General features: G+C 32.7%; 1 protein-coding gene across 1 annotated transcript; it reads right to left on the reverse strand.

Annotated features, from left to right (window-relative positions):
* Window positions 1-439: 439 nt before the first annotated feature.
* LOC133184188 (SEC14-like protein 1) lies at window positions 440-14,857 on the reverse strand. The gene is made up of 15 exons (XM_061319109.1): window positions 14,732-14,857; window positions 13,924-14,073; window positions 13,230-13,361; window positions 11,912-12,040; window positions 11,042-11,288; window positions 10,281-10,405; window positions 9,781-9,970; window positions 9,509-9,597; window positions 9,311-9,381; window positions 5,612-5,918; window positions 5,334-5,471; window positions 4,070-4,318; window positions 3,683-3,828; window positions 3,419-3,532; window positions 440-1,147 (listed from the first exon to the last, which is right to left on the reverse strand). Exons 1-15 carry the CDS (start codon window positions 14,792-14,794, stop codon window positions 1,114-1,116), a joined length of 2,184 nt encoding a protein of 727 aa, XP_061175093.1. The 5' UTR covers window positions 14,795-14,857; the 3' UTR covers window positions 440-1,113.
* Between the last annotated feature and the right edge of the window lie 2,461 nt (window positions 14,858-17,318).

Consider the following 17,318-nt stretch of genomic DNA (forward strand, 5'->3'; position numbering starts at 1 on the left):
AGGAGGGCTTTCTCCAGAATGAACAATCAGGTTAAAAATAGTAACATAGGCTGAAGAGTATACAATGCATGCTAAAAAAAAAATTGTTCTAGTTGTGACAACATTCAATGCATAAGAAACGTAAAACATCAAATTCCCAAATCCAGCTTCAAACCTTGTCAAGCACTGAATTCACTCTCAGAAATACAACTCAATTATACATTTTTCTTCAAGAAAATTTCCACATACACATTCATGAATGTATACCATCCTATTATATCTGTAATTTTGCAATCATTCCCAAAGCACTAGTCCACAGCAAATTTATTCTCTTAGATGCATTTCATGATATTCTAGACTGATATCCAAGATATCTCTAATGATATTCAAGATATCTTATGATATCCAAGATATAATTCATAATATCTAAGATATCACTTATGATATCCTAAACATCTCAAATGATACCCTAGGCATCTCAAATATCCTAGATATCTTTATTGATATCTCTGATGTCTCTAATAATATCCTACATGTCTCTAATATTCAAGTTGATGTCCACAACATCTTTAATTCTCTAATCATATCTAACAAAAATCAACATGTATTCAGTATTTTCTACACATTGCACTGATTGTTTAAACAAGTAACACATGATTTAGAATTAATAAAAGAATTTAGACTCTAATTTTCCTGAGATCTTATTTCTATTTTTCTTTTTCACATTCTAAATATGGCACTCCTCTGAACTTGTTGTGAATATAAGTATTCAAATATCAAAGTTAAAAATTTCTATAAAGGAACCATCTGTGTATTCAAACTACAAAAGTTCCTCTTTGCTAACACTCTACGGAAAACAATTTATTACTCCTTATTTAAGATGCCATACAAATATGTGCAGCAAAAAATGTCCTGCACTTCATTATAATATGAGAGTTGTTCTGAAACTGCAATCAAGAAAGTAGCTTACCAATTATACTCACTGTAATACTAAAATCCATTCAGTTCTACACATATTGGAAACAATGTATAAAAATTCAAAGATACATGTAAATATGTATGGATAAAACTTAACAAGTATATAAGGTTAACAATTCTTTGATAAAACTATAGGATATGACTTGCTGCAGCATCTCAGTGTCGTGATAATCTCGATGAATCCACCAATCTGTTAATAAAGAGAGAAAGGATTTTGTTTACTGTATGAGATTTCTAAATAATGAAAGAAAAAGTGAGCAAGCTCACATACCCCACGCTTCCCCAAAACTCGACAATGCAACACGTAATGAATGGCACAGTGCATTTTAAATACACAGTATAATTCAAAAAAGGGGCATTACTTGCAAAAAATCATCACATCAAAACTTCTTGCATATAAGGACATTCAAATCTTTGTATGTTACAAATTTAACTGGGCTGAAGTTTCTAGATAAATAATGGAATCAAAATTTCTTGGTAATATACAAATCTATACATTATTCTGAAATACCTACAAAGTTTCAGGAAATTCAGTGCTGGAATTATGCTGACAAACTGTTATTCAAATTCCTCAGTGATTTCGATTTGTTAATGAGTGTAAGTCCATGTCTAACACATGACAGTTTACACATTTAAATAATTGATGGAAACAAAATTATGATGTAGTCATATGAATCTGTTTATATACTGTACTTATGAAATTATTTAAGGCATCTCTATATTCAAGATATGGCCAAAAATCTAAGTTGAAAAGTGCTGAAATTCCCAGAAAAATAACGGAATCGGAATTTCCTGGTAATATGCACATCTACACATTGTGTCCTAAATATCTGCAAAGTTTGACCAAATTCTGTGCAGCGGTTTAAGAGGAGTTGTGCTGACAAACTGTTCATCTTTATATTGAAGATATGGCCAAAAATCTAAGTTGAAAAGTGCCGAAATTCCAAGAAAATATTAAGGAATCGGAATTTCCTGGTAATATGCACATCTATACATTGTGTGCTAAATATCTGCAAAGTTTGACCAAATTCTGTGCATTGGTTTATGAGGAGTTGCGCTGACAAACTGTTCATCTCCATATTCAAGATATGGCCAAAAATCTAAGTTGAAAAGTGCCGAAATTCCGAGAAAAAATAAAGGAATCGGAATTTCCTGGTAATATGCACATCTACACATTGTGTCCTAAATATCTGCAAAGTCTGACGAAATTCTGTGCAGCGGTTTATGAGGAGTTGCGCTGACAAAAAAACAGGACTGACGGACTGACTGACTGACTGACTGACACACTGACTGACTGACTGACACACAGACTGACTGACTGACGGACGGGTCAAAAACATTATACCTCACTCAACTTGTTGCGTGGGGTATAATTACAGTGTAGTAACACAAACAAGAGGCTCTTATACCGACTTTACACTTAAAACAAACTCATGAATTATTCAAAACAGATTCCATACATAAGGCATCATGTCATTAAAATTATAGACTTGCTGATGATGGTGAGGGAAAGATAAAGTAAGTGTGGAGAGCCATCAAATTTCTAACACTCTAAATGTACATGTATAAATATATATATTGAGGGAACATATTAAAATGCTTGTTAAAAATCTTGACTGAAGATAAAAAATCTTGAAAATAAAGTGTCTAAAGTGTTGTTATTCAATTTTCCCATAAGTACACAAATAATATCTTTCCAAAGTGCTGACATCAAAATGAAATTTCTGGTTCAAACCATAACAATTCTTTAAAAGTATATCTCCTGTTAATACTAAATGTCCATTTAGAAAGGGGCTGGGTCTTCTAACTGAAGCCTTTACTTCCATTTACTTGGGGATTCTTTATGCTAAATTTTAATAAAATTGTGTTCAAGGTTCTGGAGAATGACAAAGTTTACAAAGTTAACTTAAACAGATGGGAATAAAAACAATTCCATCAGAAAAAGCTTTCTTCAGCCAAACACAGGTAAACTTAAATATCAAAGCCTATATTTTTATTTTATGGATATTTAACCCATTATAGTCTTTTTCTACAAAGGGTTTGTATGTTCAAACAAAATGTGTCCCTATATTATCAGCCAACACATTTATGTAAAAAAAAAAAAAAAAAAAAAAAACCCAACTGAGTCCATTGCATCCCTTCCTAACCATAGGCCCATGACTTGAACAAATTTAATTTACACTAAATAGAGATGCTTGCATATTAATTTGATATGTTGTGATCCTGCTGCTCTTGGAAAAGATTTTTTATAGAATGTTTCCAAAATATTCTTTTATGCGGCAAGTCTGATTGATTTAACTCTAAAAAATTCTTGAGAACAAATCTAAAATTTGAAAATTAACAATCACAAATGTCAGATAAAACATGAAAAAAGACAAACTCTGATCTGAAAAGCTCACTTGAGCAGCACAGGTAAAATGAATAAAAAAAAGGTTCTTAATGACCTTGGATGTTGTATTACCTGTTAGGATTGGATGAGGGCCCGGGACCAGTAAAGGAACCAGTCAGACTACTCTGTGATGCCCGGCTACTGAGTGAACCACTGTGATAGGATTGTAAGCTGCTCATAGAACCCCTATTAAAATAATACCCATTTAGTTAGACAATTTTTTTTATCCTGTTCACACTCATGCACTTATAAACATTGATAAATCTATCAACAATATGTCAACATCTTGATGAAAACAGATATATTCTTTGCATTTCTCTATCATAGCATGCTAACCTGAATGCCTCTGATCTGAGCAGTTCAGTGTGGTACATTACTTTGGATTTATGTGGTGCTAGAGTAAAGTCAAAGGAATTCTTGGCTGAGTCAAAGTACTTCCATTGTAGAATGTAACTTCCAGATTCACTAACAACATGAGATCCCTGAAACAAACAAAACAAAAATTTTACCAGTACATAACAAAGCACAGTTTTTATTAAAAATGTGAGTAAAAACAACTTACTCTAAAGAAATACAAGTAGAAAACAGAATAAACAAGAAGCACATTTTAGACAAAAACATTTCCCTATGGCCCATGGGGATTTCAAAACACCTTCCTCTTTAAATTTGACAGTTACAAGATAGATATTCCAAATATATCAGCACAATCTAAAGACTATTCACCTGTACACTATCACCATCCCTACATATAAGAGGTCGTTCCACAATACTAAGGTCAGGCCCCACTTGCATGCTTTTATCAATATATTGTACAGATCCGATTCCTCCTGTGGCTGTGCTGACATGATGCTGATGAACTGGGTCAGCTGATATCGATCGCTTACAACGCAACACAGTAAAGGTGACATCACCTTTCAGAATGTCAAAGTCCCAAGTTATCACTGATCCTTTCTGAGGAACTTGAATCAATACCTGAAGAAAAGAAAACATTAAAGAAATTTATAGATCATTCAACCCCTTTTTTATGGTCAAATACCATGCATTTCTGAATCTGTATGCATGAAGTCAAACTATGATAGCCAAAAAATTGTTAAGAAGAAAACCAGAAAGTACATGTAAAATCAAATATGTAAATTTTAAGAATATACACAAGAAGTTTCTTACCTTGTGAGGATAATCCTTGACAAGTGTTAACAGCTATCAATACTGGGAGGTTTCTTAACTAGTGAGGATAATCCTTGACTACATGACTAGTGTTTAACAGTATAACAACTATAAATACTCAGAGGTTTCTTACCTCATGAGGATAATCCTTGACTTGACTACATGACTAATGTTACAACAGCTATCCATACTGAGAGATTTCCTACCTCGTGAGGATAATCCTTGACTACATGACTAGTGTTATAATAGCTATCCATACTGAGGGATTTCCTACCTCGTGAGGATAATCCTTGACTACATGACTAATGTTATAATAGCTATCCATACTGAGAGATTTCCTACCTCGTGAGGATAATCCTTGACTACATGACTAATGTTATAATAGCTATCGATACTGAGAGATTTCCTACCTCGTGAGGATAATCCTTGACTACATGACTAATGTTATAATAGCTATCCATACTGAGAGATTTCCTACCTCGTGAGGATAATCCTTGACTACATGACTAGTGTTATAATAGCTATCGATACTGAGAGATTTCCTACCTCGTGAGGATAATCCTTGACTACATGACTAATGTTATAATAGCTATCCATACTGAGAGATTTCCTACCTCGTAAGGATAATCCTTGACTACATGACTAATGTTATAATAGCTATCCATACTGAGAGATTTCCTACCTCGTAAGGATAATCCTTGACTTGACTACATGACTAATGTTATAATAGCTATCCATACTGAGAGATTTCCTACCTCGTGAGGATAATCCTTGACTACATGACTAATGTTATAATAGCTATCGATACTGAGAGATTTCCTACCTCGTGAGGATAATCCTTGACTACATGACTAGTGTTATAACAGCTATCAATACTGAGTGGTGGGCCCTCTGGGGATTTATCCTGAAACTCTTCCTTGTACAGAGACTTGGGAACCAAACCACCATCTGGTACATCACACTGAAAACAAGAAGCCAGATGTCAAACCTGTGTGCAACATTTTCATAAAAATGACTCCATTATAGAACAGTCTCTTTGCAATAAATATGAAAAATGCTTAATGTTCTTTATGTTCATTTCATTTTGTATGCCATACTCACATAACAGTCACCTCCCAAAAAGTCGGGAATATATTTTTCATCGATAAAATCTCTTAGTCCTCCTGGCTCTTGATAATCATTTCCTCCATAGAATGTGAATTTCTGACGAGTATCTTCATCAATAAAAGGGCTTACAAGGGTCCATAACACAGGAAACACTCTGGGAGCTCTGACAATTAAAAGTCTCCCCATGGTTTCTGGGTAATTAGCCTCCACCACCTCGATGATGCGTAGCAGGGCTCGGATTCCTGGCCTCCACAAATGCCTCATACTGAGTCCCTCTAGGTCTACTATACATGTACACGCACTGTGAATAGAAAAAAATTACAATCTAAGCAGTAACAAAATGTACACATATACCGGTATCATAAAATATGGTAAATTAAAACAATTCTTTTAAAATTTACCCGAAAAGCTTATGTATCATTTATGATTCTTATTTTTGATTTGTTTTAGAAAACCATACTACAAGAAAATTGTGGATCAAAGAAAAAAAAAAAGTTGCCACAAAACACCAAACTGTTAAAAAAATGTCCAAGAAAACAGTTTGTGACCAGTTTAAAATCTTGTCCTATTAAAGTATAATAATAATAATTTTAGAGATTTTTATGATTGGTTTTTTTTTTTTTTTTTAAAAAATAAGGTGTCATCTTATATTTTTTTTTGTCAGTGTATGAAATTACTTTGGAATCTCCTAAGTATTACAACAATTTACAAAATCTGTAATTCAGAGAATGAACACACATCCTCCGTGTAATATTTGTAAATGTATTCACAATGATTCTAAAATCCACACATAAAGTCCCCTTCCCTTGCAAGGCAGTTCCAATGGTGGCAAAAACTAGGTCTTAGGACAATTTTAACTTCAGAGATGAGTAATCTTAACTCCATAAATCCCCTTTAGCTATATGGAAAATGATTGACAAGCATGACAAAAATACTGTAGACAGATGTAAGATATAACCCCTTGGCCCCGCCCACATCTACCAACTTAGATATGTCAATCATAGACTAATTAAATGAAGAAAATATTGAAGTTATATTTATTACCAAAAAAGTAAACAATTTCCTTTCTTTAAAAAATCAAAGTAAATAACTGGATGATAATAATATCAAAAACGTATGTGCAACATAAAAACTTTTTCTTAACGCTTACTGCTTCCTATTACTTTGGCAGTGTCAATTAGTGTCTTGAAATAAACTACAAATAGAAAAGATAACCAAATACTAGAATGATGTAGTGGAGACTAGTTGTTTTGCTGGAATCTTACCCGATACACAGATGTCTTCAAAGAAAAATAAAATGTCATTCACAATGAATCTTGTTAATAGCATACATGTACTTATAATATAAATCTGTCTTTTCAAACTTTTTTGTGCTGAAACAAAGATTTACACTTCAAATATAAACCATGTACATGTACCACTAAGGATATATTAATAGGACCAGAATGCCTTAACATGGGTCATACTTTTCTTATGACAAGCCCACATGAGTCTTGGGATGTATTCATTTCAGGATATTTAGTTTAAATATGTACCATTACAGTAAAACTTGGTTATGAAATCTCAGATATAGGGAAACTTTTATGAATCTCCCAGAAGACCCATGCACTTTGTTCCTTGATATAAATAATCATGGTTATATGGAAGCAGTCACTGTAGCTTCCTTACAATTGAGTTTTACTGTATACTGTAAACGTACTTATTTAAGCGATTATCATATTTGCTGCTTGTCTGCTAATTTCAGTACACACTAATATATGATTAAAACGAAATTTTTATGGAAGCTTGGCACCAGATGTACTAGTCATGATTGCACTGATCAGTAGATGAAGAATGCTGTGCTAACTTTTGAGTGTGCTAAATTATGTACATTTATAGTAATTATTCTATTTCACCAAGATGTTCTCATATAAGCTGATTGCAGAAAGGTTAAAAATACCTAGGATAAGACTAGCATTTATCATCCCACACAAATAATATGGTGGGACTTTATCATATAAGGTATTGTTCAATAGAGTCAACCATCTGCAACATACACAATGTCAATACAAGCAGATATCAAAAATTTAAAATGGACAAATTTATAACAATCACAGAGTAACTCTCGTACATGTATCAGGAAAACAAAAGAAATAACGGAAAAAAATTTAGGAAAAACAGGAAAACATCTCCGACTCTTGACATGAATGACCACAGATTTAATAGCAGTTTGAAAATTAAGAACAATTACAGATCATCATTTTCAGCTTACCAGTATTGATTGAGAGACAACCATCGCATGTACCTGATAACCTTCTGTATCTACTTAATATATTGCAACACAACTTCATAAACAACCAAACATACAGAAATGAATTCAGAGACTTAGAAAACAGACATGGGATCTGTTAGCTCCTCTTAAATACAATGTTTTTCTTCGTCCAGCAAATATCTGATGATAGGGATTCTTTAATTAGTGTCCTTCTACATAAATGCAATGCTGTTTCAGAAAATATCAATTAACAACCATTAATCACTGCCAAAGACCATGAGTACACAGACTCCAGGTAGGGTTTTATCTACCAATAATTTTTATTTTCTGTGATGTCTACACTGACTTCATATCTCTGAACTTCTTCGGAAATGAGTACTGGTATTAAAAAAATTAAAAAGTGCCACCTAGTTGTAACCATTTCTATCTGTTTAAAGTCAAGCTAAAACATGTCATACCTATAAATTTAAAAAGTTCTTTTATGGTTATAAATTAAATCTCAAATAATTACATTGAATATACGCTAGTATGCATTATTTTTATATAAATGTTACATATATTCATGCATTGATTAGCTGCCCGTTTAATTATACATACAAATATACATGTATATATCATCTAAGTTGAAACACTCCATTTTATTACTAGGAAAACTCTGCTTAAATACTCCCTAAAAGCAACAATATCAAATCATTCATCCACATCTCCCTCCATTTACGTGTGGATAAAACTAAACTGCAGCACCCTCTATTTCAAGCTTTTCTATTGTACAACAGTAAAATCACACTGCCCTATGGTGAAGCACTTGGAAAGGGGTTTTAATTTTAGTGCCGTATACGCTACAAAAAAAATGCACACTAATCAGTATAGAAAAATTCAAAATGGCTTCACAAAAAACTCTTTGAAGTATGATTTGAATAGAAATGCACAATAGATCTGACCTGGGAATGTATAATTTCTCTTTCTCAATAGGAATACTTTTAAAAAATGCAGCAAGTTTTGTTTGTAAAGAAAACCCAAACAGATCAAACACAATTTCCTCAAATCTTTGATCTCAATAGCAAAAAATCCATCACGCTAGATCCTTACACTTGGTGAGTACATTGAATGAAGAATATACAAATAGCTAGGAACTATATAAGCTGTTGTAAAGATCTGAAAATCAGTCAGTTAGATTGGAATACATAGAACACTTTGTTACATCACTCTTAGTTACCTTGGAAACAGACCATCATCAGACCTGTTTGAAGAAACCCAGCACAATTTTACATCAGTAACAAACACTAAATCATTAATAAAAGTTCACCATTACATCAAGTAATGTCATGGAAAGCAATAATATATACTGCATAAAGGGACATAACTGCAAGCATATTATAAAAAGCCGATCACCAATCGCAGCTGGGCTTGTCCATCTGTTGACCTTTGACCTTGTTACTCACCTGACAGGGTATCCCCGTGACTTGGTGGCCTCATCTGCTCTTCGGAGTCCTTCCTCATTTACATACAGAACCTAACATAGAATCATAAATGCAGGATAATTACTTTAAATTTATCTTCCAATAAATCAATATTCCTTTTTTTAACAGATCTTTACCTGAGATAATAGATACATCCAGAATGGATCAATGCCAACTTACATGTTTCAAAATGGCTTCCTCACCAACCGATTTCATAAGTCCTTTGACATCCATCTGACCAAGTTTCAACACATACAGGGGTCTACCATCTACAATTTGGAACAATTTCTAATGAAATCTCTTTGACAATTACATTGTAAAATTTTTTTGAATAGAAGTGAACTAAATTCTGAAAGATCATAAGATTCTGTACAATTTAGTGAAAAGTCCATACAAATATGTGTAGCAAACTTTGAGAGCTTGTTTTGAATTTTAGCCCATATAATGTCTACCTTTGTCTGAGTAATGCCAGCCCCCGCTGTAATACTGTTGTAATATCTCACTCGGTGAGTAGGTCTCCAGCAGTTTATCAATACTGTGTAGTTTTCTCCACGCCAAGGAATGAACCAGCATCTCCCGAGCCTTCTCAACACTGAACTCTCTGGCTCTGAGGAACCGTAATATATGAGCATCTTTTGGTATCTGTTAGAAGAGAGTCCATTTCATCAGCTTTTAATAACTTTATGTAATTAACTAGAACAGATTAGCTAATGCAAACAAACAAAATTTTATCATAAGATGAGTTAATGGATTTTTAGTTTTTTAATATTTATTTATTATTTTGAAATAACATGTAATTTTTTTTAATTTTTTTTATTAATATGCCATTTCTAATCAAAGTGAAATAAAATGAAGAATATACTTCCTCATACAATTCTTCTGACTTCATGTGTCATAATAGTGACAAATGACAAATAATGAACAATTTTAAAATGTTCATTTATGAACAAACCTTTCCCTTATGAGTTTTCTGTAACCATTGCTGGAGTTGAACAAGAGCACTCTCCTGAACTAAAGATAGATTTCCTAAGTATCTCTCAATATAAACATCCTCCAACTTATCTGGGGAGGAAGGACCTACAACATATTTAGAAAATTTACATTATACCTTTCATTTACCAATCAATGTTATAACTTATCTTAAAGAAGAGAATTTCGTATCAGTTCCTCAAAAGGCAATGCCTTCTCTTGTCAGTGCATAAAGGGTGCACCAGCATTTTCTCCATAACAGGACTGTAGTTTTGATTTTGTAGGCAAATAGAGTATTTTCATCAGAATTCAGGCCTTATTTAAGCTTTTGGCTCAGGTAAAAAATATTGGGCAGGTGAGTGGATTTTTAAAAAATCTATATTATGCTAATTTTATACAAATATATTGCGATACTTTTCACATGACTAATTCCAATATAAGTATACAAACCATTTTTACCATGCTATAATTACAAGTATGTATCTTCTACAATACTTATGCATGTACAGTAAAACTTGGCTAATCTGGATGTTGTGTATTCCCGAAGTTGTGTATTCCCAAATGTTGCCTATTATGATGTAGACTCTGAGTCCCTTTCAGTAAATTCAATGGTTTAAAAATAGTTATCTAATCAGGCCAATATTTATGGAACTAATGGTGTATGGATTAGACACAAATTAAATATGTTTCGACTTTTCTGCCTAAATTTAGCGATATCATCTTTACAAATTTCTGTCTTCTTACCATCAGAGACAGGAGATTTGATTGTGGCCGCTGATGCTCCCAGGACAAGACTGGAAACGCTCCCACGGCTATGCTGACTTGCACTACTGTTGGTTCGACTTCGCAGACCACTGTCCTGGGAAGGAGTATCTTCAGAACTTGGAATCTCAATCTCCTGGGATTTAACTTTCTCTGGTGCCCACGGGGGAATATACGTCACTCCCTCACTGATCAATTCATTGATATAATACTCAATGACTTCTTTACCCTGTAATACAGTAAAACTCCTGCATAAATCTACTAGTATACAATTTTATGTTATATATATGTGTACTTTCACAGATTCTAATTTTAGCACCTTATACAAAGTCTGAAGTACACAAATTCAGAATTACCACCTTCATGTAAATTCACCCATCTGTGGTGAATGTAAACACTGATAGCACTGATTCATGATTGTGTTCGATTAGTTAATGACCAATAGGCACACTAAATTTTGAAGCACTAAAATCAGTATACATTTGAAGTGCTACATGTATTTAATAAATGCTTTTTGGACCTTCTTACGAAAGGGAATTGTGATTTTTATCATGTTCATTTACAACAGAGTACTAAATACATTTATACTTCACTATCAGCTACCCTATAATGTCTTTTGAAATAAATCCTGGTGAGTAATAAATGACAAAGCAGAAGCAATGATTAAAAGCAAATGGCAATTCGATCAAAAAACAATCTTTCATGTAACACAAGAGAGTGTTTTAGGAGCCTATACTACTGATTAATGCATCATCGAGTGACTGACGCTTGTAGTGAAAAATGTTTAATTACCACATTTGTTCCTTCTAAATGCTATGTGTGTCCTATGAGATTTCCCATAAATGAAGTTACCTTTTTGATATTTGCAGCATATTGTTTCATAGCAATCTTTTCCACCATGCTCTCAAAGTTGAAGAATGATTTGATATCAAGACTAGCAGTTTGTTCAAAACATGTCCAATTTGGATTCTCAGGGTGAACCTAAACATAGAAAAAGAAACTAATTACAAAAGGATACCAAATTTAAATTATAAGTCCATTAACATTCAAAAATACCATAAAAGGCTCTTTCAATAATCAAACATGTTATGGGTGTGCCTACATCTAGCTTTAATTTCTTTAATACATATGATTCAATCAGAGGTAAAAAGTACTTTCTATGGCAATGCAGATTCAATTAAGTAAATCTTGTGCAGATATGTCAAAAATACATCTGAAAGAGAAAATCCGCAATCAAGTATGTGTCTGATCAACTTAATGAGAAAATCTGTTATGCATGTGTCTGATCAACTTAATGAGAAAATCTGCTATATATGTGTCTGATCAACTAAAGCAAGTTAAAAAAAAAATGCTGACAAAAATGATAAACAAAATTCATCTACATCCAAGATTATACATAGTGCTCTGCAGTAGCAGTAAATCTCATTTACAGCTAGTCCATGGGGACTCTAAAGATGTAGGCTATATCAATTTTTCATATCCCATTCAAGTTTTTTTTTTAAATCTATACAAAAATTATTGTGCTGAAACCAAAAAAAAAAAAAAAATGCCTACAAACATGTTTGAACTATGGCCTCTTTACTGCTTCGAGGTAATCCTTTGAAATCTAATAAACCACACATAACTTACAATCATTAGATAATTTAAGTTACATACTGCTATTTTAATCAATATATTGATTGCAAAGCCAGGTTTCAGAGAGAAATACAACACCTTCTAAGAGTTTTCTTTTCCCAACAGTTTAAACTTATTTACATGTAATGTAACTTTGTCCCCCTGTTGTTCCTTTTAAAGCAAAATTGTGGAAATTCTTAAATTTCATTCTAATACATGTACTACCTGTGCATACAGGGCTTTTAAAACAGACAATCATTTCATGTGCTACAAAACTAGTAAACCCAGTGTCTTGCTTCAGATCTAAACAAATTGCATACTGATTCTTTGAAAAAATGTAGGCTCTCAATTTATCACATCAAGATTCTATCCATTTTTACACCATGCAGTTTCTTTCCATTGTTTTCTCTGTGTGTGCGTGTGTGTTTGTGCATTTACCTCTATGATAATAATAATTAGGAATACTCATAGTGACCCCTCAGGGAAACAAGATTTCTGCCCATTATAAACCTCTTATAGATTTTTCTCTCTTAGTCTGAAGATAATGACTACGTACAGAGTAAAAGCAGCTCTCCTTAACAATGACCCTGTTAGAGAAACTCTCATTGTGAGCATCTATCCTGAGTGTTCTGGAACGTCTGTCCAATGCATTCACTTGTCTGAAAACCACATGATCAACTCCTGCTATCTACACAACAAAAAGATTCAGATCAAAGAAAGTTTTACCTGTATAAGATACAGATGATTTTGAAATTTAAATACCTTGTCAATTAGGTTAATTTTTTGCAAGAAATTATTCACTGTTGTTAGTAAACTTGTGTATATTTTGAAAATACATTTACTTTAAAATTAGCAGCACATAAATATTTGTTAATAAATAAACATGTAATCCCTCAGGTAATAAAGCTCATTTTTCCTAATAACTGCACTTCATGGCACAAATATTCATGAATTCAAGGTGAACCTTTATTTCCTTTCTGAAGAAAAAAACTTTTTTTGACAATAAATATGGATTGGGTTTAAGGTTTTTCTTATCTGGCACACAATTAACACTGAAATTTATGTTTGTCAACATTTCATGAAGTTCAAGGTGATAATTTTTGCTTATGTGAAGAATGTCTTTGTACAATTCATGGTCCAGTCATTAGATAAAATAAAAATGTCTGGAAGGCAACATGGTGATTATTCAAATGGAAATGCCAAACTTGACAGGGGTCACAATTATGACGTTCATTGTACCAGTGACTAACCTTTTTCAGGATGTACGGAGCATCCACATTGAGTCGACATCTCCTGTCTATAACATGCTCTGCCCCATCCTTACTTTTTGTCTCTGATATTATATCACTCCCAAGAAACACAGGTATCATTTTACAAGTTGGGAAACGTTTCTCGTATGCCTAGAATTAGATGTAATACGTTAAGTAACTAGTCAAGGGAGATAAACAACCTTTCAGTTGTATATAATTGTTGTTGTTTTTTTTTATTTATTTATTTAATAAAATTTCACCAATATATCAACAACAAAAATTTAAAAAAAAAAAGAAACAAAACAAAAAGAACAGTTTTTGTTATTTTTTCAAAGTTTCTGTTATAATGCAAAACTATGTGAAATGCACTTTCTTTCATTTCCAGCATAGCTTAGTGTTCATGATAAAAACTTTGGCAACAGTGGCCACATACGCAATAGACTGTTGAGACATTCTCCACAAGCTTAATTACAGAATGTTTAACTGCATCTGATCCCATCCATCGTACAAGTAGGATAAACGGGGGTTATACTCAGCTGTGTCCGTGAATCACCAGCTGATTCAAGTGCATTTGCTGTGATTTGCGCTTTCTTTTTCTTTTCTTTTTTTAATATAATGAACTAAGGAAAAGGATTTTCTTATAAATATTGCAATAAACGCCGAGAAAATCTAACAGTATATAAAAGAGCATGTCTATCTATTAGTTCTGTATTGCTATTGATTGCTATCGAACCGAAAAGGGAAAAGGTAAACAAATAGAAACTTTTAGCAGGAGAGCTGGACGATACAAAAATGACAATAGACTTACCGCCATCACAAGCTCAAACGGGTGTTTGTACACCCTCACGGGTGACTGGTACTTCTGTACCATGATGAGCCTGTGTTATAATTTTGTTATACTTTCTGATCCATCCATTCCACCATTTCACTCTCGCCTAATTGACATCCGGAAGTTGGCCAACAGTAAATATAGTTCTGTCATTAATATACTTTTATGATTCTTATGAATTTTGGACATGAAAAACTTGGCTTGTATTACAAATAATATATAGCTGTAGAGTGAATGATTTTATTTAAAACACAAAAAGATAAGACCTACACAATTACAAAGTGCTTGATATATCCCTCCGCGATTCGACACACTGACCCATAGTAGTATGCCGCACCAGACTTTAAATGACAGAATGATTTAATACAATGTAAAATCACTGAAGTATTGACTAATGAAGTGATAAATTGTACTCTTTGATTTATTGTTTCAATTGAAATAGTTGATTTATTGCTTTAAATCTTATAGGGTGCTTTAAATATTGTTCAACAATAAAGGCAATATAATAATCTTCATACTTATAAATTTTAAAAATAAATTGTGGAAAAAAGTTGGTGTGTAAAGGAAAACAAAGCTTATTGATGATTAAAGAACGTAATAAAAGGTTTCATTCAATTGGAGGAATGTCATGTATCAGTGCAGAGGTGAAAAAATCTCAATAAAATGCAACTAGACCTAATTTGAATAAAAGGCATCTTGATCTAATTTTTCATGTGATCTTTTTGAAGTGTCCTCAAATTTGGACAAATTAAATCTTTTGATAAATTCATCATCAGAAGCTAAGAAGCACATGCTGTCAGCATTCATTTAAAGTTTGTTAATTGGCCTTAAATCATGGACATAGGTCTATGCCTTTATTTAATTAGTAATTATACAGTTAAACATGTTTATAGCAAACACTCTTTAAATGAATTGATGCTTATAGCGAAGTAATTTTCATTCCCTTGACTTTAAAATATACTCCAAACTTAACCACTGTTAACGGACACAACTTGTTACATATTTAACGAAGCAAAATTGTCTGTCCCTGGCACTTCATTAAGATAGTGTTTTACTGTCAGTAGTCATTAATCTGGTCATACGTATAATAAATGAAGTATGTTTGCATCTCAAGTCACATCATTCCTTCTCAATGCTAACTTCATATCACGAGGTTTGATCCTAGATTTGGTTTTATCTATTGATTCATGTTGACTAGACTTTGTACTTAATGTTAAAAAAATTATAAAACTGTCACCCTTGAATAACAACATATGACAATCTATGCCAATATTCCTGACACATACTTTGGACACTGGCACACAATTTAATGGAAACAATAATATATGCCTGGATTGCTACATCAGATCAATTTTCCAATATAAAGTGCAAGCATTGATATATAATTTGTTACTACCCCCCCCCCCCCCCCAATAACAAATTGCCACCAAAGAGGGAAAAGGAGACATTCCCTTCCCCACACATTGTTAATGTTTTGTTGTCAGCATTGATTTCATTGGGAAAAACAATAAATATTCATGCATTTTATTGCATGCATGTAAACTTGACACTGGAAAATCTAAATGCATTATTGACTTTAAAATATTATTAAATATTTACAAAAATCTTTCTAGCATTAAAACTACACGTAAAATTGAAAATCTAAATTCAAATCCAAGTAACATATGTGTATTAAGAAACTGATGCTCCTGCTTGATTAAAAATAACATGTAAAAGGTTATTTTATTCACCAATAGATTTTCCAGATTTGTCTCCCTTATCACATTTTTTTTCCCCAAGTTCAAAAGAAATTGAGACAATTCCAAACAGGTCTGGTATTTGTAAAGCCTGTACTTTGCATTGTGCTTTTATTTTTTATTTTTGATATGACTTTCTGAATAAAAAATATTTATAAATTGAACTTCAAATGAAAATAAGATTAACAAGACTTTACAAATTTACAATGATCATACAACAAGAAAACCTAACTTCCCCAACCCAAATAGTCTAACTTAAAGTAACTGAATTTGAAAGACGATCAACAGATGAACCATGGGAAAATTCCAGCATATTGAGAAAGTGTAGCTAGTGAGGCTAGCTGTCTCCCTCCCTGATCTGTACGTCACATAGATTTATGTAGAAACGAGAACAAAAGGAACTGTCATAGAACTTATCGGCCGAAAGATAAAAAGATGGCATTACCAAATATAGGAAGGATAATTTACATCAGGATCCAAATGAAATAATTTAGAAAACATAATTAAAACTGATCTGCCACACAACTGATAAAAATTGAAAAAGTCCTGTTGTGAAAGTTACTCTGTACCCTTATTCTTGTACTTACCGTATATACTCGCCTATGTCGGTTTTTTGGGAGTTAAACTTGGGTCCAAAACTCTTCATCCGACTTATACGCGAGATATAAAAAAGAATGGTATTTAAGCAGGTCAATCCCTCTAATTGAAGCTTAAAAATACAACCGACTTATAGGCGGACCGACTTATAGGCAAGTATATACGGTAACAAGAAATGTTATGTTTATAGTGTCCAAGTGTGTTGTGTTTGGTGGATAATCTTTGATAATATT

Source organism: Saccostrea echinata, unplaced genomic scaffold (genome assembly GCF_033153115.1).
Source record: "Saccostrea echinata isolate AGI-Se365-2 ecotype Australia unplaced genomic scaffold, CSIRO_AGI_Sech_v1 ptg000010l, whole genome shotgun sequence".
Lineage (NCBI taxonomy): Eukaryota > Metazoa > Mollusca > Bivalvia > Ostreida > Ostreidae > Saccostrea > Saccostrea echinata.